General features: G+C 44.3%; 1 protein-coding gene across 2 annotated transcripts in view; it reads left to right on the top strand.

Annotated features, from left to right (window-relative positions):
* QSER1 (glutamine and serine rich 1) overlaps positions 1 to 25,997 on the top strand; it is a 693,647-nt gene that overhangs the window by 341,022 nt on the left and 326,628 nt on the right. For both annotated transcript variants that reach the window (XM_085648248.1, XM_085648247.1), the window contains one exon: positions 19,906 to 20,174. In XM_085648248.1, the coding sequence (XP_085504374.1) occupies positions 19,906 to 20,174 (269 nt within the window). The remainder of the gene's footprint in view (positions 1 to 19,905; positions 20,175 to 25,997) is intronic.

The raw sequence follows: 25,997 nt of genomic DNA, 5'->3' as shown, positions 1-25,997 counted from the left end.
ATCAAGAAACCCTAAGCATATACAAAGAAACACGGTGCCAGATTAAATTATTGTCATCACAGCTAGAAGAAGGGCTAACGCAGTCTCCAATACCGGTACTCCACCAGAAAAGGAGAGTAAAAGAATGGACATGGTGGGGAAAAGAATGGAAAAGGAATCGGCAGCACAGTGGTGCATCGCAGATTCCAATGCACTACTAAATAGATACGGCCACCAAAAATGGGACGTAATAGAGGAGATTCTCAGTAAACTGCCCGAAGAGGACCAGAAAAGAGCAAGGTCGATTGTCCAAGAAGGTATAAAACGTGGCCAATACATGCCTGAATCAGCCCTTGATGATCCAGACACTGCCAGTAGGCAAATATGCACAGGCACCATCCTCAGAAGACATGCCTGGCTAAGAATATCTGGTTTCAAACAGGAAGCGCAAACCTCCATCATCAATAGACAGTTCACTGGGGAATCCCTTCAGCAGATCATAATATACGACGAGACTGCGAGGGCAATGGGAGCCCTACAGCAGAGAGGTTATTTTAAGAGGTGGTTTCAACAACAGAAAGACCACAGGAAGAGGTACATTTGGTCAGGGACTACAGTGGTCACAGCAAACACAAGGTCAAACCCCTGGGCAACAATCAGGTCAACAGGGAAGTTACCAGGGCTGGCAGCAACAACAGAAACAGCCCTTTCGGGGGAGAGGCAGAGGCTGAATCCCCAGAGGAAGAGGAAATGGCTCTAACTGACTCAGTCGCAAAAAGAACCCACACAAAACACCAGTGGGAGGAAGGGATATCCCTGTACCTCAGAGGAAAAATATCACAACAAACAATTGGATATTAACCCATTTGCTCCAGCGCAAATTTCCCTGCTGTGCGGGCAGATTTTACACATGCGGAAATCGGATGGCCACCAGCCGTCCGATGCACACGCCCACCATGACGACAGACATCCGGGGACTGTCCGACGCATGGAAGGCGTTACATTTTGTAAAATACGAGTATTGCATTGAGCTAACAAAAACACCACCTGCTAACCCACCAAAATCAAGAACATTTATGAAAACTGAACTAACGCAGCTAAACTCTGGGATCAAAGAACTATTCTAAAAACAAGCAATAGAAGTAGTACCAAAACAGGAATGTTTCAAAGGAAACTACTCCCCATACTTCCTTGTACCAAAACAGGACCTGACTTTAAGGCCATTACTGGACTTAAAGTTCATAAATGGGTTCATACTAACACAACGCTTTAAAATGTGTACTCTTCAAGAAATAATGCCACAAATTCAAAAGGGAGACTACATGGCAACAACAGATCTCAAAGATTCCTACTTGCATATCCCTTTGAACAAAACACACAAAGTACCTGCGGTTCCTACACAACGGAACACATAATCAGTTCAAAGTGCTCCCAATTGGGATAAAATCAGCTCCACTTGTCTTCACAAAGTGCCTAGCCACAGTCGTGGTGCACCTAAGAAGGGAAGGAATCCACATCTATCCCTATCTAGACGACTGGCGCATAAGAGCACACTCAAAGCAAACATGCCACAATCATGTACAATCAGTCATCCAATCACTACAAGAACTGGGTTTCTCAATAAACCACAAAAAATCTTCAACAAAACCAGAAAGGGAAAAAACCTTCCTAGGTGCAAAATTAAACTCAAGAAGTTCAAAAGCGGTCCCCACACAAAAGAGGAAACAAGCTATACATCAAGAGGCAACCCTCTACCTGAGGATCTCTGACCGTGAGTAAAGTCATGAATCTGATGGGCTTGATGGCTTCATGTATCCCAATTTTTCCTCCCGCAATCCTACACATGTGCCCATTCCAGGAATGGCTTACCAACAGCTGGTCTCAAGCCACCGGGAGTTGGGAGGATCTAGTGGTTGTTACACAAAGAGTGCAAGCAGAAATACAATGGTGGGCATCCAACAACATAGCACAGGGGAGACCTTTCAGGAACCCAACTCCATCTGTGACAATCGCCACAGATGCATCCCTCAACGGTTGGGGAGCACATTACAAACAGCTGAAAGTACGTGGTCAATGGAACAAACAGGACTCCATGAAACACATCAACTTCCTGGAAATGAAAACTGTCTTCCTGGCATTAACAGCATTCCAGAAACACATCCAGGGGAGGACTATCCTAATTCAAACAGACAATACAACAACAGTGTTCTATCTGAACAAGCAGGGAGGCACAAAGTCCTTTCCCTTGAGCACATTTGCACAGGAAATATGGAAATGGGCAATAGCCCAAAGAATCAACCTACAAACAGTACATCTACCAGGAGTAAACAACATTACAGAGGACCAGCTGAGCAGACAGAACAACTGGTCCCACAAATGGGAATTAAAGCAGAAAACAGTACAATACCTTTTCAACCTCTGGGAAGCACCAGTGATAAAACTGTTTGCAACAGTGCAGAACAAGAAATGCCAACTCTTTGCCTTGAGGTTTCCACACAACTTGTCAAAGGGGAATGACCTTTCACTCAACTAGTCAGACATTTGCTTACGCCTTTCCACCAATACACCTGATGCATGGAGAGTGCTAGAAAAAGCAAATCAACCAGGAACAAACATGATCCTCATTGCCCCTCAATGGCCAAGGCAAACATGGTACTCAACCCTGCTGCAACTATCCAAGGGGAACATTATCAAAATCAAAGCAGACAAGTACCTTCTAATAATGCAATAAGGCCAAATCTTTCACCCGGAACCAGCAACACTGCATCTGGCAGCTTGGCACCCGAGTACATAGAATTTAGCTACCTGAAGCTGCCTCTACGAACAATGGAAATTCTAAAAGAAGAAAGGAAACGGTCAACAAGACAATGCTATGCAGCAAAATGGAAGCGACATACCACCTGGTGCACCGCTAAGAATAAGCTCAATTCCATCAACACACAAGAAACAGTCACCACATACTTAACTGATCACTTGGACTACAACATCAACTACTCAAGTATAAAGGTGCCATTGTAGCATACACGAGGAAAATCATGCAAACGTTTCTTCACAAGACCTGTAAATAAAAGGTTCTTAGAAGGATCAAAAAGGATTACCCCACCCAGAGCAACCCTAGTTCCCGCATGGAGCCTAAATACAGTACTTCCTCAACTGATGGCAAAACCCTTTGAACCCATGCATGCAGCTGACCTGAAACACATTACTCTAAAGACAACCTTTCTCATCGCCATTACTTCCCTACGGAGAGTAAGTGAGCTACAGGCTCTAACTATACAGGAACCATACTTGAAAATCTACAAGGATAAAGTAATCTTAAAAACAAACCCACACTTACCACCAAAGGTGGTATCAAAATATTAGATCAAAATATCTTCCTACCAGTTTTCTTCAAAAACCTAAAGACAAAAGGAGAAAGAAGCCTCCACACCCTAGATGTAAGGAGAGCATTGCTGTATTATCTGCAAAGGACAGAACAAATACGCAAAACAAAACAGTTGTTTGTCGCCTACGCACATATCAAACACAGGATCACCGGTCACAAAGGCTACAATTGCAAGAAGGATAATACAAACAATTCAATCATGTTTTATAAAGAGCTAACAATACGACCAACAGCTCACTCCACTAGAAGAAGAGAGCAACCCTTGCTTTCATGGCCAATGTACCCATTGACACTATTTGTGCAGCAGCAACATGGGCATCACCACACACTTTTACAAAACATTACTGTGTGAACATACAAATGAGTAAGGAAGCTCAAATCGGACACTAGGTGCTTGAACACCTGTTTGTAAGTTCTTCCTCTGATCACAGCCTTCCAAACGCGGGAGAAACTGTTACGTAATCGAATGCACAGCATGTGAATCCAGAAAAGGATTCACTCTGCAAAATTAAATGGTTACTTACCAGTAGGATTAGTTTTGCAGCTTGAAGAATTTTCTGGATTCACATGCGACCCACCTGGCCTTCCCTACAAGGAAAACAAACAGCCGGGAAGGCAAATAATTAAATCAGTTATTTAATAACCATCTCAAGGACTACAGATTTAAAATAAGACCAGAAAAAAGAATCTGAAGATGGCTACCACGCACGTCGACCTCCAGGATACCGTCAGACGTCACACAGGGGGGGGACGTACCTGGCACCAAATGGTGGTCGACAGTAACCAAAACGAGAAAAAAAACCAAAGACCATTCCGGACCCAACCACTGGATGGCGGAATAATGCACAGCATGTGAATCCAGAAAATTCTTCAAGCTGCAAAACTACTGGTACTGATAAGTAACCATTTCTTACTAATCCACCAAGTCAGAAATGGACTTTCCCAAAATGTCTCATACAGGAAACATGCTGTCCTATAGTATAAGGGTCAAGACTTTTCTTAAATAGTCAATTAGTATAAACAATGGCACGTCTAACCCAAATATAATGTGGAATTCTGTGAAAGCTGTCATCAGAGAATGAACAAGTCTCGATAGTAACAAATTGTGAAGAATGATCAGATCAAGATTTTACATTCAAAAGACTAGAACAACAGATTCAGACATTTCAACACCTAAAAAAGGAATACAGAGATAAAATTATCCCCATTGTTAGCAGCCCAAACGGGCACCCAACTAGCATACCAAAGAATATCACACATCCATACATGAGCAGGACACTGAACTGTTATGAACTTAGATAAACTAGAGAAATGTAATAAGTACTTCTACCATCTATTTACTTCATCCATGGAAAATCACATAGTGATATGGATGTTTTTCCCCCAGATTAATTTGCCCAAAGTTGCTTATTTACAGATCGAAGATACCACACGCCTATTGTGAATTTATCGGCACCATAAGAAAAGGCCCAACTTAGATTAAATCTCAAGTGACCTATACCATGGAGGAAATCCCTAGACTGCACCACTTTTTCGTCAGCTTATTAGTGAAGTTATAGGTATGGACCCTTACCTACATCCTGGCGATAAGTATGTGTATGGTCTTCTGTAAAAAGAATAGGACAACCACCCTCTTAGAATTCTATAGTCCAAATTCCTTAATGTCTTCTGATTATAAAATCTTTACCCACATTTTAGCCCATAAGCTCAAATAAATTATTAGCAGCTGGGTCACTCGATGACAGCAAGGATTTATTCCAGGAAGAAATCTGACCGTTTATACTAGTCTAGATGTTGTCTTAATAAACTGGTCAGGTTGGCAGCATGAAGCTCGTCCAGATTCACATGCTGTGCATATTCCGCCATCTGGTAGTTGAAGATGGAAAGTCTTACTTATTTTAAAGTTTTTTTCCATCTCTGCTCTTGGAGATGGTGTGTCTGATGAAACCAGATCCTTCAAGAGTAGGCTATTGAACCCCCCCTCCCCCCCCCCCTTTTCTGCAGCCAAGCCTTCTGAGTATGCGTTCCCACAAGTAGCCATTAAATTGCTCCACGCAACATCCTTTCACCTAGTGGGGATGTTTAGAATTAATGGTAATTCTTCCAGCCTATTCCCAATAACGAGATGGGCGAGGCAGGGATGCCCTCTTGTGCCATGCCGTTATGCTCTCCACCTGAAGCCCTTCCTGACAAAATCTATTGACCACCCAGGCATCGAACATATTATCCTTCCAAGAACATAGGTTTAGATTATGGCTTATGCGAATGATGTTTTGATTACTACATCAGATATCTGCAGCCCCTTCTAAGCAATCGGAGAAGTAGCTTCCGAATTCAAGAATGTCTTCCCGAGCTTTTAGTATCAATCTGCCTTTCCTGGATAGGCAGTAGTCACTCCAGTTCTATCTTTTCACCTTTTTGTGTTTATTTAGTCTGTAAATTATTATTTTACGAAGTAGGAAAGTTGAATGAATGGTTTGAAGATCATTGTTTACTTGGAAATATTGGTATTATTTACATATGTTTGCAAGGCAGATGCTAAACCCAAAAAGTCAGTCTATGCTTTATTTTCTCTTTTTATTTTAGCTATATTCCTTGTGAGTTTATATTTTTTTATGAAATATTATTTGGTCATTATGCACCACCGTTTGGGCAACACTTTTGCACACGTGCAGAGCAGTTTCAGATGCCGTGTGTGCAAGTTCTTCGCTTCAAGTAAAGACTGCTACTCCTTATTTAGAAACAGAAATTTTAAAATTACGTTTACATTTATGCCTGTGCTTCTCGCGAAACGTTTTTTTTTTCTTCAATCGCTATAAACCAAATTTCTCAGGCAATAAACAAACTTGAGCCAAAGTGTAAGTATGTGCGTGATACAAGCTATTACAAGATTCTGTGTTACATTGATTAGTTCAATAAAGTTAGATAATGCAATTAACTGTTATTCACATAAGTGTAGTTTTTACTTTATTTTCGCACAATAACTAGTCTCATATTGCCAGCATTTTGATTTTTGCTGCTTGCTTTAAACGGGGCTTGCCTGCTTGCTTTAAATGGGACTTGCCTGCTTGCTTTAAACGGGGCTTGCCTGCCTGCTTTAAACGGGGCTTGCCTGCCTGCTTGCTTTAAACGGGGCTTGCCTGCTTGCTTGTTTCTACATTAACTTGTAGGCAGTGTAGGCAATAAACCAGTGGCTTATTTGGTGTAACTTTCATAAACGAGTACATCCTTTCATTTAGGTACTCCATTCATTCCTCTGACAGCAGTTTCGAGGTGCTGTAACAGTTGACTCATTGGCCTACTTCAAATGAAAATCTGTGATTTTAGTTTAATCTCAACGAGGGTCAAATAGAGTGATGCTTGAACTCCCCAGTAAGAGGTTTGCAGATGAATGCGTACTGGTTTGAAAAACCCTTTGAAGATGGGGATTAAATCTAGGAACCGCTTCGGAGTCCTGTTCAGATGACCATAATCATTTACAGTGAGGTGTTATTGTTTTCCGTACATATAAGGAAGTTATGTGATAGGCATTTGTATCGCAATAGTCATTTTGAAGAAAATCCTTTATGCTACAGACAGCCAATGCAACAAAGACTATGGTCTTGAACTGTGGTCCCATTACATAAATCCTACAAGCCAAGCAGACCCAGACATTTGAGCCACTTGGCAATGTGATATTTGGATGTGAGTTATGCATCCTCACCATTATTAAATGAATACTTCTAAACGCTGAAAATAAAACTGGACCATTGCTGGTAAACCTTTGACATTTTGGTGTCCATAAGGATACCAGGACACCAAGAGTTTTAACGGTCGGTGCTGAAATTAGTGATTCTTATGAGTCATCAGAGTATTTTTAAATGACTTGTTGCTGTGGTTCTACACAAAATCTCCTCATTTTAACAAGCTTTGTGTCATACATCGACTCGTTTCCTGCCCGTCCCTCAAATTAAATCCGATAACGGACCTCGGAGGTTATCAAAGAACCCTCTAGCAATTATCAGTGGTAGGGCCACGAATAAATGCAACACATGCTATCTGCTTTATAGCAACGCATGTCTCCTCCACCTGTATAGGCTCCTTTAGTTATGCACGCTGAAGTGGGTCGAGACAAGTGAGGAGGATTCACCGTAGGTATTCTCTGATGAAATCTATCTTCAGGTCCTCTTGTACAACATAAAGGGCGTGATAATACTCTGTAAAGGCCGAATTAATATCTATTTGAGAATTGCTTATGGCCCCTATTGGGGAGGAGGGTATATCTCACCCCTCAGCAGCCACACTAGCATTCTGCCGGCTAACTGCCCATCACCATGCTGGCCGGCTATATACTTTCTATTATCCTGCTTCAAGATTCTGGCAGTCAGTTCACTGTGAGTTTGTCCTTTGATTTGTACTGTTCTGCATGTCCGCACTGGGATTGCATTTTCAAGCCTGTGTAACTCTGCCTCTGTCTCCCAACAGTTCCCTACGCAAGGACTGCCTTACCCCCATGTTGTGTTAATGCAGTGGACCTGTATGACCACCTTATAAGCATCCCATTCCATAGCCCTGGTTGCAGCAGTGCCAGTGTTCTCCTCGAAATATTATGTGATGCTATAGTATCACAAAATGGTGATTCGTGTAGTACTTTTGTGCGCAGCCACCTGGTTTGAATTTTGGCTCGTTCTTTCACCCAGCGTAAAGTCACCAATAGTGGGCAGTGGTCAGAAATGGTATGCGCAAGATACTTTGTGTGCTGGCTTACCTCCTCCGTCCAGAAGAAGAGATCTAGTTGTGTGTGTATGTCGTGCACAGGTAAGTGAAACAAGTATTCCCTAGTGTTCAGGTATTCTTAAACGCTATACGGCCTCATGTTTTCTTTCCACTGTCAGAAATGCAGTGTCACCCTGCGGCTTGCTGCTCCTTCTGCCACGGGAGTGGATCTTTCAAATTCAGTGTCAGGTACACAGTTATAATCGTGGGCTACGCGGCAAGGCAAACGTTAATTGTCTAGGAAATCAGTATGATTTAGATTTGGAGCATAAATCGCTACTAGTGTTAATGGAATCTATATCTAATAAGCCCTCTAAGATTGCAAATCTGCCCTCTGTGTCTATTCTGCGTGATACCACCACATAAGGGGCTCCTGACGATATCGAAGTCAACACTCCCAGAGAGAAGGCCGAGAAAGACGTACCATATGTGCTCCCCCTCCATTGTCTCTGGAATTTTCGCAGCTCCGTGGCCACCAGGTACGTTTCCTCTAGCACCGCTATGTGAATTTGATGTCATGCAAGTTGTGTATGTACTGTGTGCTGCTTTTGGAAGTTGCCAGGCCTCTCACATTCCACTTCAGGATATTGTATGTCGGGCTGTTACTTAAGTGTTATCCCCCATTGCTGCTGTCTTGTGTGAAACCTCTTGTCACCCCTTGTCCTCTCCGTATATCCGTCTTGTTGCCCCTATTGACAAATGAGTAGCTGTTTGTGTTGCATGCCATGTAGTGTGAGTTCCAACAGCGCAATAACACATATAACATTTCCCCCCAACTCCCCACCCATAGCAGGCTGCAAAGTGCGGATCCCGCCAACAGGATCAAGCAAGCACGTGTCTAAGTAATCAACAGCTACCAACATGTTACTGTCCAGTTCAAAAACTGTGGGGGGCATGGTGAGGCCTCTATTTCTCTCCTTCATCCTCTGGTCTTCAATGAATCCCCAATACCCTCAGTGGTAGACCCCTCTCTACAAGATGTGCAATCCGCTGACAGAGCGATGAAGGAATTCCTGCTGTGAAACCAAATATGAGTTAGCACTTGTGCCCTCTCCTTGGCTACTTGCTCACTTGTTGGATGATATGGTGGTCTGCAGGTGCACCTCTTCTTTGTTTTCCATGTCTCCCAGCGCTCCTGGAGTTGATTGCCGTTGGTGTTGAGCAGTTCTCCTTGCGCGATTAGCCAGGAGCAGGTCCTTCAGGTGTCTGAAAGAAATGTATTATCTCCTCGTCTACCACGCGCAATCTGGCAGGGATGGAGTAGCGCATATTTGAGGTCCATGTAACTGCTGCTTGACCGTTCTGTAAGAACTTCGTTGTTGTTGCACCTCTGCCGTGTAGTCCGGATAGGTGGTCACCGTGGTCCCCGTACAGTGCCAGGGTCCTGTAGCCCTAAACCCCTGCAGGTTTAAGCCCCTGTCTCTGTAATTCAAGAGTCATGTGATGACTGGGCGCGGTGCAGCTCTAGGCAGCAGCGGCCAACCGGGAGAAGAGTTTGGGAACCTTCCTCGTCCAGACTGTGTCCATCAACCATTACTCGAGTAACAGTTCCATATTTGAGTCCTCTGCCCTTTACAGTATGCCCAAGAAACGTATGCTATAGCATGGTGACCGCACTTCTGCATATTTTTCTCTCAACTGCAGGCGCTGAGTGTCAGTTTTCATATGCTACATCTGTGATTGCACATCTTGTAGGCCGACTCAGTATTGTCGACCCTCTCTCTTAATCGGTTCTCCTTAGGGGCACTTCCTGGGAGACTATATCAATTTTGAGCTCCAAAGTAGTATTAGTGTCCTGTATTGCCTGCAGTATTTTATCAAACTGCTCTATTTTCTTACCTAGGGTGATTTATAGATGGCTCTGGGTTACCCTCCCCTGCGACGACGCCTTCATATGGTCCAGTGTATGTCCTTGGACGATTGGGGCAGCCTAGTCCGCTTTGGTTTCACCATCATACTGCGTATGTAGTTAAAGCTGCGTATTGCTCAGATACTGCAGGGTTGGATCCCCGAGGTACCCTCACTTCCCGTCTTCCAGCACTCCCCCGAAATCACCACCAACCTGATCCACATCTTTCCCCCACTCCTCAGGGGGTAAGTCCAGGGAATGGGAGTCTGGAGGGCTCCAGCTATGCAACCTCCTCTGTATCGCCACCTTATTTATCTCCAAGAGAGTGGTCACACTGCTTCCCCCCTCTTCTTCAGACCAGAGGCAGCTTCTGAATGAGCACGTCCCTGAGAGTGGGAGGCCTATGCAGAGAAGAGGGCTGCAGGAGTTAACCATGGAAGTAAGGAGGAGCCCGGGTGCCAGGCTCGATACAGGGTGGGTCCCTCTGCCCGATAATCAGCCGGTTTTAGGGGCCCACCCATGCTCTCTGTAGCATTGTTCAGCCAGTCCCTGGCCAGGGGTCCTGGAGTTGCTCCATTTCACTGTTTTGTAGTCGCGGGTTGTGCCCCCCCAGCCACCCTGCAGGGCCTCTTTGCCCCAGTGCAGGCATGATCTGTCCTCCTCCAACCGCCACTAGTAGAATCCACCTCGCCGACGAGTCCTATCCCGGTAACACTACCGCCAGTGCCGGTCACCAGGAGCTCAGGCGTGATTAAGTCCTCTAGGCCCACCAGCCCCCGTCAGTCAGGAGGCACCGCCACTCCTGTCTGAACCTGCCACTTCGCCACCCTGGACTTTTTAGACATCACTATCTATGTGGAGGACCACATCTTAAACACCAAGACGTACTATAAACCAACGTCCAACGTTTGTTCTCCTGCAAAAGTTTCTACCCACGACCCCTCAGAGACAACCTACCTTACAGTCAATTTTTACAAATCCGGAGAAACTGCAGCCGACTCGAGGATTACAAGGATCAAGCGACCGACCTTTGCCAAAAACTGAAAGATAGGAAATACCCTCCGAGAACCATACGGAAGTGTCAGAAAAGGGCATGAAATCAGCCCAGAGAAAATTTACTAGAAAGTATACCAAAGACCACTACTGACACGCTTACATGTGTAACCACTTACAGTGTAGCCTCCAACATAGTCAAAAAAAGTGTGAACAAGAATTGGAGAATTCTCACTGTTGGCACCTACAACTGGCCTAAACCCAGATTTGCGAACAGAAGGACCAAGAAAAGCAAAGACATTCTAGTACATACACGACCGCGAATACCACTGCCAAGAAGAGAGACAGTCACCACAGCCTGGAACATGACCCTTGTTACAGGCCACTACCCTTGTGGCTCTTGCTCGGTGTGCAAATTGACCAGACCAACGAAGTTCTTACAATTAACACCAACTCTGACTTGGACTTTCGGGTACCACACTAACTGTAACATAACACATGTAATCTACATGATTACTTCCCCTTGTGGTCTGTGGTACATCGGAATGACTTGTCGCAAAATCAAACCGAGGATCTGCGGGCACAGAAGTAATATAAAATGCAAGAAAGTCACAACCAGAATCAGCAACCACTTCATTGAGTCACAGCATACGATTGACGAGCTCCAGTGGGTCATTCTAGAGACACTAATGATCAAAGACCATAACGCAGAACGGATCCTGTACGAAAAGGAACAACGCTGGGTGCATTGTCTTAAGACACACTCATCAGGCCTGAACGTTGGTATTCCTTTGCACACATTTGCACAGTGAATCCCTTTAACCGTCTTCTGAAATCACTCAGACATGTTATGTGAGCATAACCATAACTGTCTAGTCCGACTATTGACCATCTAACATGAAGTCGGAACAAATACCGTCTTAGACCGGTACGCAGTGTTTACTATAGTATCAATACTGGTTCCGTAGAGTATTGACACTGGCGATAACAACATCTTTCTTAGTACACCTCACTAGTATTGACACTTGCCTATTAATGAATAATTCCTAATAGCCTGCCAGTTTTATATTTTTTGTACATATGTTGATCCAAGACGATAACGACAGGCATGCAGTCTTTCTACTATGCATGTTAACGTCCTTTAATTGCGACATCTGTCCCACAATTTGCTCTTTATACCCCACAGCATTCAATATCCCAATATATGAATACTGGCCTAATAATGGCTGTAATTAGTTTTAATTCTTTTTTGGTAACAAGTCCAGAGTGACTTAAAATCCTCCCGTGACGGGCCCGCGTCACCGGGGCACCTTCAGAGGAGCGAGCACAAGCGTGAGGGCCTGCAGCCTCAGGTAAGCTTTTCCAAAGCTCCATGTCTCGCTTGACGGAGCATCTCCGCCCCCTCCGTGTCATAATCTTTATTTCCCCCGACCTGCAGGTTACTGAGCCCGCCGGTCCCCCGAGGAAGCCACACTTTGGCATTTAAAGATATGCAACCGCTGCGCTTTCCTTACGGGACATGGCACTCACTAACTCCCGTTTAATGCCCATAACAACACGGGCACCCACATCTAATTGGCAGCTTTTCACAGGTTCTCTTACGAACACTCTAAGTAAGGCACCAGCTGTGACCTTTCACGGGCCATTTATGCCTTGAGGCAAGCGCTTTTAACAACGCGGCATTAATCAACACGCGCGTAGTCTAAACGGGCACTTTTACCGGCAGCATGACCGTATAGTGTTCACCACGCTCTTTATTCGTTCCTGAACATGAGCAATGCTTTCAACTGGCACGTCTACCGGCACTATAATTAATTGTGCAACAGTACCTCTATTTCTCTGCCTTACACGAGCCTCAGACACTTTAATACCACACCATGGCAGCAATCACTACTCGCTCGAGTTTAGAGTTAATCACGAGCTATGGTTTGTAAACAGGTGCTTTATCGCCACTGTTACCCTGTATGTCAACATTATCAACCATGCGATACTCACAATTACGACTCAGTCAAAAAAATATATATAAAGATTTTATTTTACTTTCTTGTCAAAAGTTTATAAACATTTTTTTTATTTTCTCATCATCTTTGTGACCTGTATTGGTGCTGCATCTTCACATTTGTTATGTCAAGAATATTTACTCTGATTACTCACCTGGTTTTATACTATTTACCTTTCTTAACTGACAAACTGCGTAATATGTTTTGAAAGTGGTGAAATTTGTGTTTACTCCAGTTACAGGTACCACCGACATGTGAATAAGAAGAAGTGTGAGTCAAGTACCTACCCTCTTAGGGTGCTTACAATATTAGCAACTCAGTACATTCACTTAGGTCCTGAAGAAAGCCCTCCGACCCCTCCTGGGCAGTAAAAGGGGCTGAGACATGTCGACCATTGACCTTCACATGAACTACACGGTGCTATAGAATAGTAACTTTTCTATACACGCACCACCATAAAAATTTTGACCTTGCCACCTCTCCTTCTGAATAATGTTTGTTTAGTAGGGGGAGCAAAGCAATTTTAGCTCACTTTCCATTTTGTTCACTTCACTTTTTTCACTTCATTTCTGATCACTACTGTCAAAACTAGTGGTTCTTGAGAAGCGGAGAATCAAGATATACCGCTATAACTCTCCTGTAAGTGTATGAGGGTTTTTAAGTTGGTTACCACACCTGACCATGGTATTACAGGTACAAGTGATCCATTCCCCCTTTGAATATTTAACTTCGCCACCCCAGCCAGCCTGCCACCAGGGCCCCCCAGCGCCATCTGTCACGTTCACCAGTTAAGTCCTGGCCTGAGGCGCAGGGGTGCTCTCCCCTGCAGCAGCACAGTCACGAGGGGCCTTCCCCTACCAACACTGCAGTCATCTCAATGCTCCCATCCGGCAGCAATCCTCCACCCGGCAGCCTCCGTGCACTCTGCGCCCACCGGCTTCTCAGCAACCAGTGGAACCGCTACTCTTGTCAAGCCCATGCATGCTGGCGCTTCTGGCTACAGTCAATCAGCTCTACTGTTCAAAAGGGTGGCCTCTCTCAAGGGGGGTTGAAGGATTTTTTCTCAGGGATCATGGTGGAACTCAGCAATATACGTCGACTTTAGCGGCCACACCCCAAGGGTGTCATTAGATATTAAACATGTACAGAGACAGTGGTGTTACCAGCAGGTAAACTCATTTGGTTGAGAAAAAAGGTTTTTTACAAGCGCTGCCAACTGGGAGAGATCCAATGTGTGGAGTGAATGCAGCAAATGGGTTTATAATGACTAATGTGGCAGTTTGCTCCTCGTTAACAGTCCAGAAACTGCCACCACCATGCGCTACAAAGCTGACTCAGTCCCTAGTATTTCCCGAAGGCCAGACTTTGATTGGGCCAGGCACATTTGCATTTAGGACGACCTGTAGTTATAATAATGGATATTTATCCATACCCTTCGGGAAGCACTGTAAACGTGGGCAGATGACCAGAATCTAAGTTGGGGTGTTTACCATTGAATTGACATTTCCTTTTTGAAGCTCAGATCACCTCAGGAAATTATTGATTGATGATTATAGTACAGATAGATATGAGGTTCATGAATGAATTTAAGGATCATTTCCAAAAAGAGTAGTTGTGAGAAAGTGGGTTTCTGTTGCAGTAACCCCCCCCCCTTTTTTTTTTTTTTAGGTCTCGCGCCTAGCGTTGCAGTGCATAGCACAGCTCGCGCAGCGCGAGACCTCATGTAGGGGGTTCTGGAAGCTGACCACACGCTCGTGCGTGTGGTCAGGCTTTCGCCGGCTTCAATTGGCTGTAGCGTCTTTTTCTTTTTTTTTTTAAATAAGGCACGCAATTGGGCAAAGGCGGGTGCATGTCCTGCCTTTGCTCCGCCCATTCCCATCGGTATCTAGTACGTGCAGCTGCACGCTTTCGCCTCGCTGCCACGCTCCCTCGCCCCGCTCCTCTATGGTGCGCGCACCACTGGTTTCGATTCCGTGCTTGTAATCTAGTTAGTGCAAGTCGGTAAATAACTATCAAGGGTGGTGCGAGACCAGAAGGTAATTTCAGATTGAGATTGTTAGGTAAAATTCCTTGTTATGCCATACATGTGGCAGTAGAATGCGAGTGACCAAAACACAGGTGGCAGTTGCTCACAGCACTTGTGTTTTTTGCGCTTTATAAGGAACAAATGTGTACTCATGTTCATTTTTGAATTTCATGCTTAAATCTAGTGCTAAGTGCTGGTTTTGCGTAATTGTGAGCTATCTTTGCCGAACTTCATAAAAGCAGGTTACACAAATTTCGTACATCGCACGTTTATTTGGGGGCTCCTTGGAATGCTCACCATTTTAATGCTGCTCAGGTAATATTAACCCTAAACCAGCATTGGGCTACCTGCATTAAAGCACTAGAATTCCACGCACACTAACTAGGTTCAGCTGAACTCGCATCTGTCCTCTCAAGTGAAATTCACTCACCCATTTCACATACCCTTCAGAAACCCTGCACGCACTAATTCCTGTAGAACCGATTGGTGGTTTATTCACCCGCTGCATAAATATGCAGCGTGAGGGGCACAAGTCTGAATTCGGACACAGATGGCACCGTCTATTATCGTGCCATGGTAGATAAAATGAAGACACCCGAGCCTCGTAATCACGCCTGGTATTTAAGTTAATAGAAAGGCACATGACTGTGCCAGCAGGCCTAAAAGAGAAAAGTAGACAATACGATTTCACCATTGAGGCTATGGTGCGCGTAGATGAAACTTTATGCATGAATGAAAAAATATAAACATTTTAATCGCCGTGCAATCATTCGACCTTTTGAGTAAGTAGGACGGAAACTTTAAAGCTTACAGAAAATCCGTGCATGTTTTTGTCCTTCCTCAAAAACACTCCCGCTGCCCCTCTGGACAGCGCTCTGTGCAGCGGTTTCTGCACCTGTTCAAAAGGGGCTATTAACTATAGGCAGCTAAGCTGGGACTGGGAGCCTCCGCAGAGCGGGTGGGCGTCAGCACTAACAGGCAAGGTAGCGGTGCCTTGCAGAGGTGTGTGAATCGGTCCCAAAGCTGCATTAGGTGGGATAGGCTTGCGGGGGTCAGTGCAGCAGGGAACTAGAGTAGCTTTGTATGTGAATTAACAGAGGGGCTTCAGATCAGGTCTGAGTGGCTTTCCACTCATCTCTGTAACTAAACTACTGGGTGTACAGGCAGGTCAGGCCTAAATGTCTTTCCAGAACTTTGAGAGTCTCATTGCGTAACCAGCAGTGAATACAAAGCAAGACACGATCAACTGAGTTGTGTTGTGGATAACCTTCCTGAACAAGCATGGGGTTGATCCCCTTGCCGGATTTGAGGCACAAGGGGCGCCTGCAGAGCAGCATCTTGTTCCAAGATGTGGAACACCAAGAGAGCTTCGGGTCATGACTGATGTGGACTGGCCCAACTATGCATTAGGTCTAGGTTAAACAAGCATTTGCAATACAATAGGTCTCGCATTACTAAAATTTGAGCTATTGGCATTGCTAAATAATGCAACACTAATAGCGCAAACTTTAATAATGCGGGACCTATTGCATTGCAAATGCTTGTTTCTTTTTTTTGTTGCCAGACTACTGATGCTCTTTGACTTGGTGTGCCCTGGGCTCCTGCCAATCAGGTGCCTAGGGCTTGTGTTCCTTCCCTAAAACTGCCTAACAGCCTAAACCCAATTGGCATCTCTGTCCACATGCCAGCCCCTGGTAAATGGTAACCTAGGTACCCAGGGTCCTATGACCAGAGAAGACCCCTAATGGCTGCATCACTTTTTGTGCCACCCTTAGAGGACCTGTTCCCTGACACACACACACACACACACTGCCGTTGCAGGCTGAGCGTCTTGGTGCAGAACAAAACAGAGTCGACATGGCACACATCCCTGTGTGCCATGCCCACATACACACTGCCCTGGCATAACTCAGTCACCCCTCTAGCTGGGTGCCCTATGCCAGTGGTGTGAGTACAGGTGCATTAGCCCTGTACCCCTACAGTACCCAGGTCCATTCCTGGGCATTGTAAGTTTAGTGCTGCCATTAAGAGTATATCGTGCTGGGAGGTCATCAACATGAACTCCACAGCACCATGATGGCTACACTGAAGACTGAGAAGTTTGGTATCAAACTTCTCAGCACATTAAACCCACACTGATGCCAGTGTGGGATTTAATGTAAGATGCACGACAGGGGGCAACTTAGAGTTGCCCCCTGAACCTAACCTACAATCCACGTCCTGTCTGAGGGGCTGCCTGGGCTGCCACACAGCAGACATGTTGCTGGACCCCTGGGTAGAGAGCCATCCGCTCTCCTGGGCCTGCAACAATGCACATCCTGGGAGAGGTGCTAGGTTTCCTCCCCCAGGATGGGCAGGGGAAGCTTCAAAGACATGCCGCCTTTGTGAGCTTCACCAGGCCACTTGCTATACTCAGCAACTGGCTCCCACCGGTTCTGACCCCCACTCTGACGGGAAGGCTGGCGGGAAACCCCAAGGGAGGAAACGGAGTGTGCCAGCCTCTGCTAACCCCACCCCTCAGGTGGGGGAGGCAAGGTGAAGCACATCTCCGGGCTCTTGCCATCTTGAAGATGGGGAGCCCTGCCCAATTAGGACTAGGCTCCTGCCCCCCTCCCACTGGAGAGTGGCAGGATAGGGGGTGTACCTCTCCCAGGGAAGGGACCCATTGGTCCCTGCCCTTTACCTACCTGTAACACCCTAAATTTAGTATTTAGGGGCACCCTGAACCCTCCTTCCTCAGATCCCGATACCGAAACAAGCCAGAAGAACAAGAAGAAAGAAGACCTGCCGTACAGCTGCTAACAAGAGGAAGACACCAACTGATTTGGCCCCAGCCCTACAGGCCTGTCGACCCTCGAACCTGCTCCTGCTAAAACCCGGCGTCTCCAGTGGCCAGCAACCTCAAAAACCCCGAAGGACCTGGCTACCTTGTGACTCTAAAAAGACTGGGACTCCCACGAGCAGTGTTTCTGCTCAAAGCAAGTAACAGACCCCTGGCACCAGCCAGGAACCGCGACTCCTGCACATTCTGCACCCGCCAAGCCTGGCCTGTGCCGGAGTGGACAAAGACCACGAGGACGTCCCCCCGGCAACTGGGATCCCGAATCCAGCACTCAAGGACCCTCCTCGACGCTCCTGACGACGCCTGCAGCCTCAACACCAGAGACCCAACCGCGACCCGCTGACAGTAATATTTCCCGACACGAAAAGACACCCCAGCGACCCCTGTGCCCAGCTCCTGGGTTCCTATCGAACGTACAGCTTCCCAACTTACCTCTCGAAGTGGTGGTCGCACCTGAAGAATCTTCGTCTCCGAGCTTGTAGCCTTTGTTAGTCTTGTAGCTTCTCCATAGAAAACCATTGAGCGCCCGGCGGTTCAAAAGCACCCTGCACCCAGCTGCCCGAGTTCCCCTGGAAGTGCAACATCTATCCTAATCTACTTCCCCACTTGCCCTGAGTAAGTGACCAGGAGTTCAGCTCCCACAGCCGCGTGGCATGCTTGCCAGCAGCCACCAACCAAAAGCGCCATAGGATAACATTGGGCCTAACTCTCTCTGCACCCGGCTGCCCCTGTGCCGCTGAGGGTGTAACAGCTGTACCTACCTGACCCTGGGAGACCCCGGAGTCTATGCCCAGAACCTTAACTCTGCCAGTCGAGTACTTACCAAAAAGCTGATAACTCACTTTTCTTCTATAGGGTAACATTGACTGGTTTCACTTGGAAATTCTTCTAAGTGTCAAGTTTTGAAACTTTAAAATATTCACCTAAAATCAGCCGAATAACGAAAACGAAATTAGTCGCCTGTTATCATGAGACATCTCAGTGCTGTATCGTGGTGCCCAGCACTGACCCTGAAAAGTAATTACAACCGTACTTACCTATAACTTGATTTTCCTCCATAGGATAACATTGCCTGGTTTTTGCCAGAAATTCTTCTGTGTCGATTTTCCAGGAAATGTCCCAGGATTGAATCTAGGATCCAGTCATGTGGTTAGAAAAGTAATCCTAAAAGTAATTAATTGCATTTACTTAGAAATTCCCATTGAGCTCAATGTTATTATAGTGTTTGAATTGTGTTGCCCAACAACTGTAACTATTGCATTCAAAAGTCTATTGCCTATTGAAAGTATTTAACTAAAGCATCTCATTCTGAGAAAGTATATTTTGATACCTATTGTTGGTTCTAAACTAAAACAACAATATATTTTTATACAATACCATTGGCCTAGAGTTCAGTTCTTGAGTGTGTGAGACCATTTGCTGACTGAGTGTGTACAACAAATGCTTTACACTGTCCTCTGATACTGCCTTACTGCTCGACCAAGCTACCACTTTAGAGAGTAAGGTTATATCTAACTTTAGCCACTGCCAAACCTCTGGGGACTGTGGACTCTGTGCACACTGTACCTATTTGGGAACAGTATATACAGAGCCACTTTCTTACAGTAGTCTAGTGAGTCTTTTGTCTTTAAGTTAGACAACAGAGTATTGATGTGATTTACCTGTACTAAAGTTAAGTGAAACACTCGACCGGTCTCGGAATTATGTATGTATGAAAGTTTTAGGGCTCATATCTAGCTAAAAGGCAACAGAGTGGTTTACTAAAAGAGGGTTACATAATTGAACAGAGCAAGCAAGGAGGGTACACACTAAAAGGTGATGGAACAGTAACTGAGGGTTATGGTTTCTGAATGACACATTTGGTCGGCAGTTTGCCAAATATCAAGCATGTGAACAGTTTTATATTGCCAGATAGTAATTGAGATGGAATGACTTTAATACCCATAGTCAAGAGACATCAGCTTGTATCCTTATTCTTGGACAGTACAAACGTTATGTGCACCGTAACAGTTCACTTTCTGGCCTTTTTCATTAGAGTGTACCTAACATTTATTTTTTCCCTTTATTGCTCTTCAGAATCTGAGAAGGTCACTACTGCCTCTCTTGCCCCTGATGTGAAACAAGAGCCTTCCGGTACCTTTTCACCAGCAATAAAAGTTGAAGAAAATCCGAAAGCTATAGAAACACCTAAATTGCCTATCGTTGATGCTAATTTGATTAAACGACAAGGCACAGTTGCATTTGAAGGTTTCACCGAGGATGAACAGTCTGACAGTGGAGGAGAAGGAACATTTAGAGAAAGAGATGAATTTGTAGTTAAACTTGAAGATGTGGACGCTTTAAAGGTAATCCAAACTGCTCAATTTAATCTAAGATAACTGCTAAAATACCTGCTTATTTGTTGTACATAGTAGTTTATTTTCTTTTAACTTTTATTTTGTTACAATTATTTTAAATGGCATAGACAAAATGCAGGCAGCTTTTGGAGTGCTGTAGAACAGTATGAGGGGTTTACATAGTGAGCAATTCACATGAGATAGTGTAACAGAAAATACATATGCAGTAGGTTTATACTAAGTACTATGTACATTTAATCAGCAATATTAAGGATGTACACTTTATAGTGTGTTTATACAAGTTTTTATGTGGTGTTGGTATGTTATACGTAGTATCAGTGACATTCTTCCATGAATTAAATAGTGTGCAGTGTAATGTTTCAGCGTGAGTAAAGCTAAGGACTCCGATATTGTATACTTTAGCTAGGATACGAAGAGTATTGTACAGAGCATTGGGTTTCACATAATTGCACAAAGTATCAGTGTTTGATTAGAAGAACAGTGAACAGTTATTAGATTTAGGCTTATTCCTATGTGTATGTGACATGCTCTGTATTTTATTATGTGGAGTTAATATGGTTATACTGTGCTCACACGTAGCATCCTCCCCAGCTGTGAGCATGTCACATACCACACCACACACAGAGCTCTGGTTTGCACGTTTTTATTCTTCAGCTTGCAACCGTTAACTAAAGGCACTGCATCACAAACTTTATTAACCACACCCACCAGATTACATAATATTTGTAAGGAGCCTGCTGATGACCCCTATTGGCCTCATACACTTAAGCACAGGACACAACATCTCGTCCTTTGTTAAATAAAAAGTCTGAACAAATATATATATAAATACACATTCCAACTCCTTGATGAGTCGTCAAGGTGCTTGCACCAGTCTTCCAGATCTAGTTGTATGAGATAGAGGAGGGGCGACTTCATCTGGCATCTCTGGAGCAGAGTTGGATGCTTGACTTCGGCACTCAGGTGGACCTGCTTCATTCACGAGGTGTGGAGCTGATTGACATAGATGCAAAGGCTTAAAATGTGACAAAGATCTGGTTATGGATTTTCCAGGTCATTGGGCAGTTACCTTATGTACTTTGCTCGCCACAACTCTTAGCGGTTCAGCATCAAGCAGAGTGTCCGTCTTGCATGACTACTTTTGCTTGACAAGAACTCGGTCGCCTTTCCTGAAAGCCGTGTCTCAAGCGTGTCGGCGCTTGACGGCATAAGCCTTCATTTTGCATTCGCGAGAGGTGTCTGTGTCAAGAATCTCGTAGTGTCTATTGACCAGCTGGTGGCTTAATGAGGTATCTTTGTTCCAAGAACTCTCCCGAACAGCAACGTGATATAACTTTCTCCTGTCGTCGAATGAGGAGTGGAATGGTAGACACGAAGGGCTGGATGCAAAGCACACTTGAGGTCTATGCCTTTCAGTGCAGCCCATTGAGCCACCCCTTTCAAAGTACTCATAAATTGTTCGACAGCGCAATTTGCCTGTGTCCAGAGAGGTGTACTTTTCTGATTTTTGTGTTCAAACGATTCAGAAAGTTTTTGAACACACTGCTATGAAATGGTGGACCATTGTCAGGTTTGAGAATGTAGGGAACACCCCATTTTGTGAAAATGTCATCCACCCTTTCAATAACTTGGTCACGTGTGGTTGATAAGTTTTCTACTAGAGGAAAATGTGAGTACTCATCAACTGCTACCACAAGATGATGTCCGTTGTTGAGGGGCCCGAAGAAATCAACCTTGTATCCTCTCCCAAGGTTGCTTAGGTAGATCAGACATGTTCAATGGGTGCTGACTCGTTTTGGGAGACAGGGAGTTGCATAGATGATAAGCTTTAACCTCCCTTTCAACTCGTTTGTCAAGACGCGGGAACCACACTCGATCCTTGAGGTCTCTTTTAGTTGTGGCTATGCCACAATGTCCTTGATGTGCCAGTTCAACAACATGTACCCTCAAGCTTCAGGGATAACTCCCAACCCCACCAGACTTGCATCCACCACAAACTCTGTATGCAATTTTGGATTAAAGTGAGCCATTTCAGTTGCATTTTCAATTGCATGTTTGATTTTCTTGTAACTTAGGTCACATTCAGATGTCTCGCTTTGTTAGTTTTCCTAAAGGGGCACTCACAGTGGGAAAGTCACAAATGTACCTGGAGCAATAGCTGGCCATGCCTAAGAAGGATTGCAGCATGGTCCCATCTTCTGGAGTGAAGTAGATGACAGTGCTTGTAGCTTTTCGGGGTCATGAGCCATTCCCTTTTAAAAAAAAATATGCCCAAAAAATGTGTCTGTTTTTGTGAAATTCACACTTTTCAGCATTTAGTACGAGGCCTGCATCAGCAAGCAGACGGCATACTTGTGTGAGGACTTTGTCTTGTTCATTTGGTGTGGCTCCAAACACCAGTATATAATCAGTGTAGTTAAAAGCATGTGTGACAGGCTGAATTAATCGACAAATTGTATCTTGAAAGATTTCTGAAGCTGAAAACACAAAAGCATTGTATTTTATAGCTGAACAAACCAACATACATTGAGAAAGTAGTAATGTACCTACAGTTTTCTTCCAGTTCAAGTTGATGGTAACCTTTGTTCAGATTAAGGCGGAAGAAGACTTTGGCACCATTCAGCTTTGTGATCATGTCCACAGCAGTATGTGGACCTGGATGTCTTTCTCGTTTGGTAACTTTGTTGGCCTGTCTCATATCACCACAAATGCACACTGATCTTCCACTGTCCTTTTTTGGCACCATCACAATGGATGAAACTCAGTGTTGGACCAGTAAGGCGCTCAATGATGTCATGCTTTTGTTGTGTTTCTAGTTCTTTCTCAACTGCTTCCTGTGAGTGAAAAGCAATTTGACTGATGCGCTGTGCAGTGGGACGAATATCTTCTTTAATGTGAAGTTATACCTTGATTGTTTTAAGTTTCCCAAGACCATGAAAGAATGTCAGGCACTGGCTCACTATTTCAGAATCGGCATTCAAGTTGTAGTTAATAGAGAAAAGTCCCATGTCAGCAGCAGGATCGAAACTTAATAAGCTTGCACTTGAAGATGTACCTGGGAGCACATGAATAGGCGCTTGCACTGTCTTTTTGTTTGTGCTGCATGGTTGCCACAAAGGATCCTTTGCTTTGCAATGGTGTAAAACCTGCCCAGGTGTACACCTTTGTTCTTGACAGTGTGACACACTGTATCGGAGACATTTTTTTGTACTTTTCTGCCGGCCTGATGTTTGACACACCACTGTCAATAATAAAAGTTGTAGGGAAACCATTCACCTTGAGCGTGATTTTAGGACAATGTCCAAAGGAACTTTGTTTCTTCTTGAGGCAATTCTTTTCAGATTTGTGTCTCTCCTTGCAAACGGCCAATCCTACCTGTGCACGTCCGTCTGTGACTGACCTCACCATCACATGCCCATTTTCTTCACTATCTATCACTTGCCTTAGTCGATGTTGCTGTTTGGCCTTGTGGGAGTGGCTAGAATGCTTCTGGAACTTTCCGGCATTCTTCTCATCTCGACGCACTTAATTTCTCTTTCACTTTGCAAATTGTCATGAAATAGCTTTTATTCCCGCAGCTTTTGCATTTGTGTCCGATGGCAAGACATTTACCTTCATATGGAAAGGAGAATCCACTTCAGTAACACAATTTCTTTTTCTGCGGAGACATCACTCGGTGGGCTTCTGTCTTGTGTTTCTGCTTGCTTTTCATGCTCAACGCCAACTCATTTTGGGGTGTTCCAGCTCCCATATCAGCAGCTTGTCGATTGGCACATTCCTCCACTCTTGCAGCCATGAGAACTTTCTCGAAACTGAGCATTTCTCTCAGCATGTGTCATCGGAATGAATCGGAGAGGCAACCATCAAAGACCCTGAGACACACGGCTTCATCATTGAATTCATTGAACTTGCAGTGCTTTATAAGCGTATCAAGAAACTCATCCATCGTCTCACCAGGTTGGTGTCTTGCTTGGATGAAAGTGTACCTTTTCATATTCGGCATTGAATTGAAGTTGGCCTCCCAACGCCTTCTTGATTTGACTGTATGATATTTCACCAACTTTGGATATCTTCTTTTCCACCACTGCCAATAACAATTCATATTTCCCTCTACAAATTCACTACTAATCCACCTTTGGGTTCCGGAGTAGCATAATACTCTCCAAAAAGGATTTTGACGCCTTGACCGGGGTAGTAAACGCTGCATAAATATAATTACAATTGAAAATCCCCAAACGTCCAGGTACTACCAATCAACTCGCCAATATGAAAGCACTATAGGAAGAAAGGAAGAGTATCACTTTGTCTGCAAACCCACCTCATAACATGGTGGCTTTCTGTGTTGGGCAGCAAACTGAAGATAGAATATATTGGCCTTGTCCTCTTTTGTACAGCATGGGGTGACTTTGGTTCTTGTATTGATCTGGCAACAGAGCCAGCGCCAACTACCCAGTGTCATTGCCCCTAGTACTCAATGCATTATTGGTCCCTGCTTATGTTCTGATCAGCTGGAGCCTTTCAGTCTAAAAGTTGCCCAAGATGATTTCTTTTCTCCTCCTTCTTTGCACAAGAAACTGTGGTTGAAACACCATAAGAAGGACTCTAGGCCTGATATCTGCACTGCTGATTTAGAAAACTTTGTTTTCCTATTGTTTTTACCTCCTTTCATTGGCACTTCACTTTATAGCTAATGGGATGCTGGCTCTTTCACTGATGAATTAGTGCATTTAAAGTCGTTTGGAAGGCTTAGATTGCACTAACAAGTGATCTTCTTCTTTGGAGCCCAAGCTCCACAAGAAGGTACAGGAATTGTGGAATGAAATACAAGGTCATGCTTTTAAAGTCTGTATAGTGAATGCTGTGTCTTTGTTACTGGGAACCCTACAAGTCTGTCTGTGGCTGTCCTCTCTCCAAATGAAACATTTTCTCCTCAAGTCGATTAGTTTAGTCAAATTGGCATCATGCATGCATTCAGATGTTTCCTATGGGCCTGAAGATTGAAAGTGGTCATGATTCTGTAATTGCTGTGGTGAGCCAAACTCCAACTAATCCCCATGTGCTGCGTTATTAACCAATAATAACTCAGGCTCGCACATGATTGTAATTATCTTCCTGCAAGTAATGAACAATGTGCCACAACTAGAAACTATTTGTTGAGGAAACTAGAATACATCAAGCAATATGCTTCACTCCTGGGGGATGTGTGCTTTCAGTCACCACACCCCCTCTAGGAATTTCTTTAAACTTTTTTTTTTTTTCTTTTTTTTTTATATTTTATTTTTCCCGGAATTTCTTTAAACTTAAACTGGTTATGAGGATCAAGACGTTAAAAAGGCCAGTTTGCATCAAGTGAAAAGTGGCAATTAATCCCTTACGCTGTACATCGCTTAGTATAAATCACTAATCGAAAGAAAGAAACATTTAATGATTCTGATCTCTGTAGGAGAGATTCAGGTTGCCTGATTTTGTTCCTGTTGACTTCTTCATTCGTAATTTAGCACTCTGGATGATATTCTTTTACCCGCTTTTAATCAAAATTTCCACGACTGTTTGTTTAAAAAAAAGAAAGGATTGAGGGAGGGAGGGTAGATTACATCAAAACATAATTCTCCTGTATGCCTGTTGGATTGGATTGGTAAGCTACATGGCTAAGAGTTCTGTAACAAGTTATGTAAATGACTTGCAGGGGCAATAGTGTTCAGCCAAGTTGGTTTCAGGAAAACTGTGGTAGGGAGCATGGATTCAGGCTTAAACGTTTATTATCACAAAGTAGGTTAATGTGAACCGAGGACACTTGTTTATGTCCTCTTT

The sequence above is a fragment of the Triturus cristatus genome, chromosome 3_2, assembly GCF_964204655.1.
Source record: "Triturus cristatus chromosome 3_2, aTriCri1.1, whole genome shotgun sequence".
Lineage (NCBI taxonomy): Eukaryota > Metazoa > Chordata > Amphibia > Caudata > Salamandridae > Triturus > Triturus cristatus.
The sequence above is the reverse complement of the archived record's forward strand: the minus strand, read 5'-3'. Positions and strand labels throughout refer to the sequence as shown.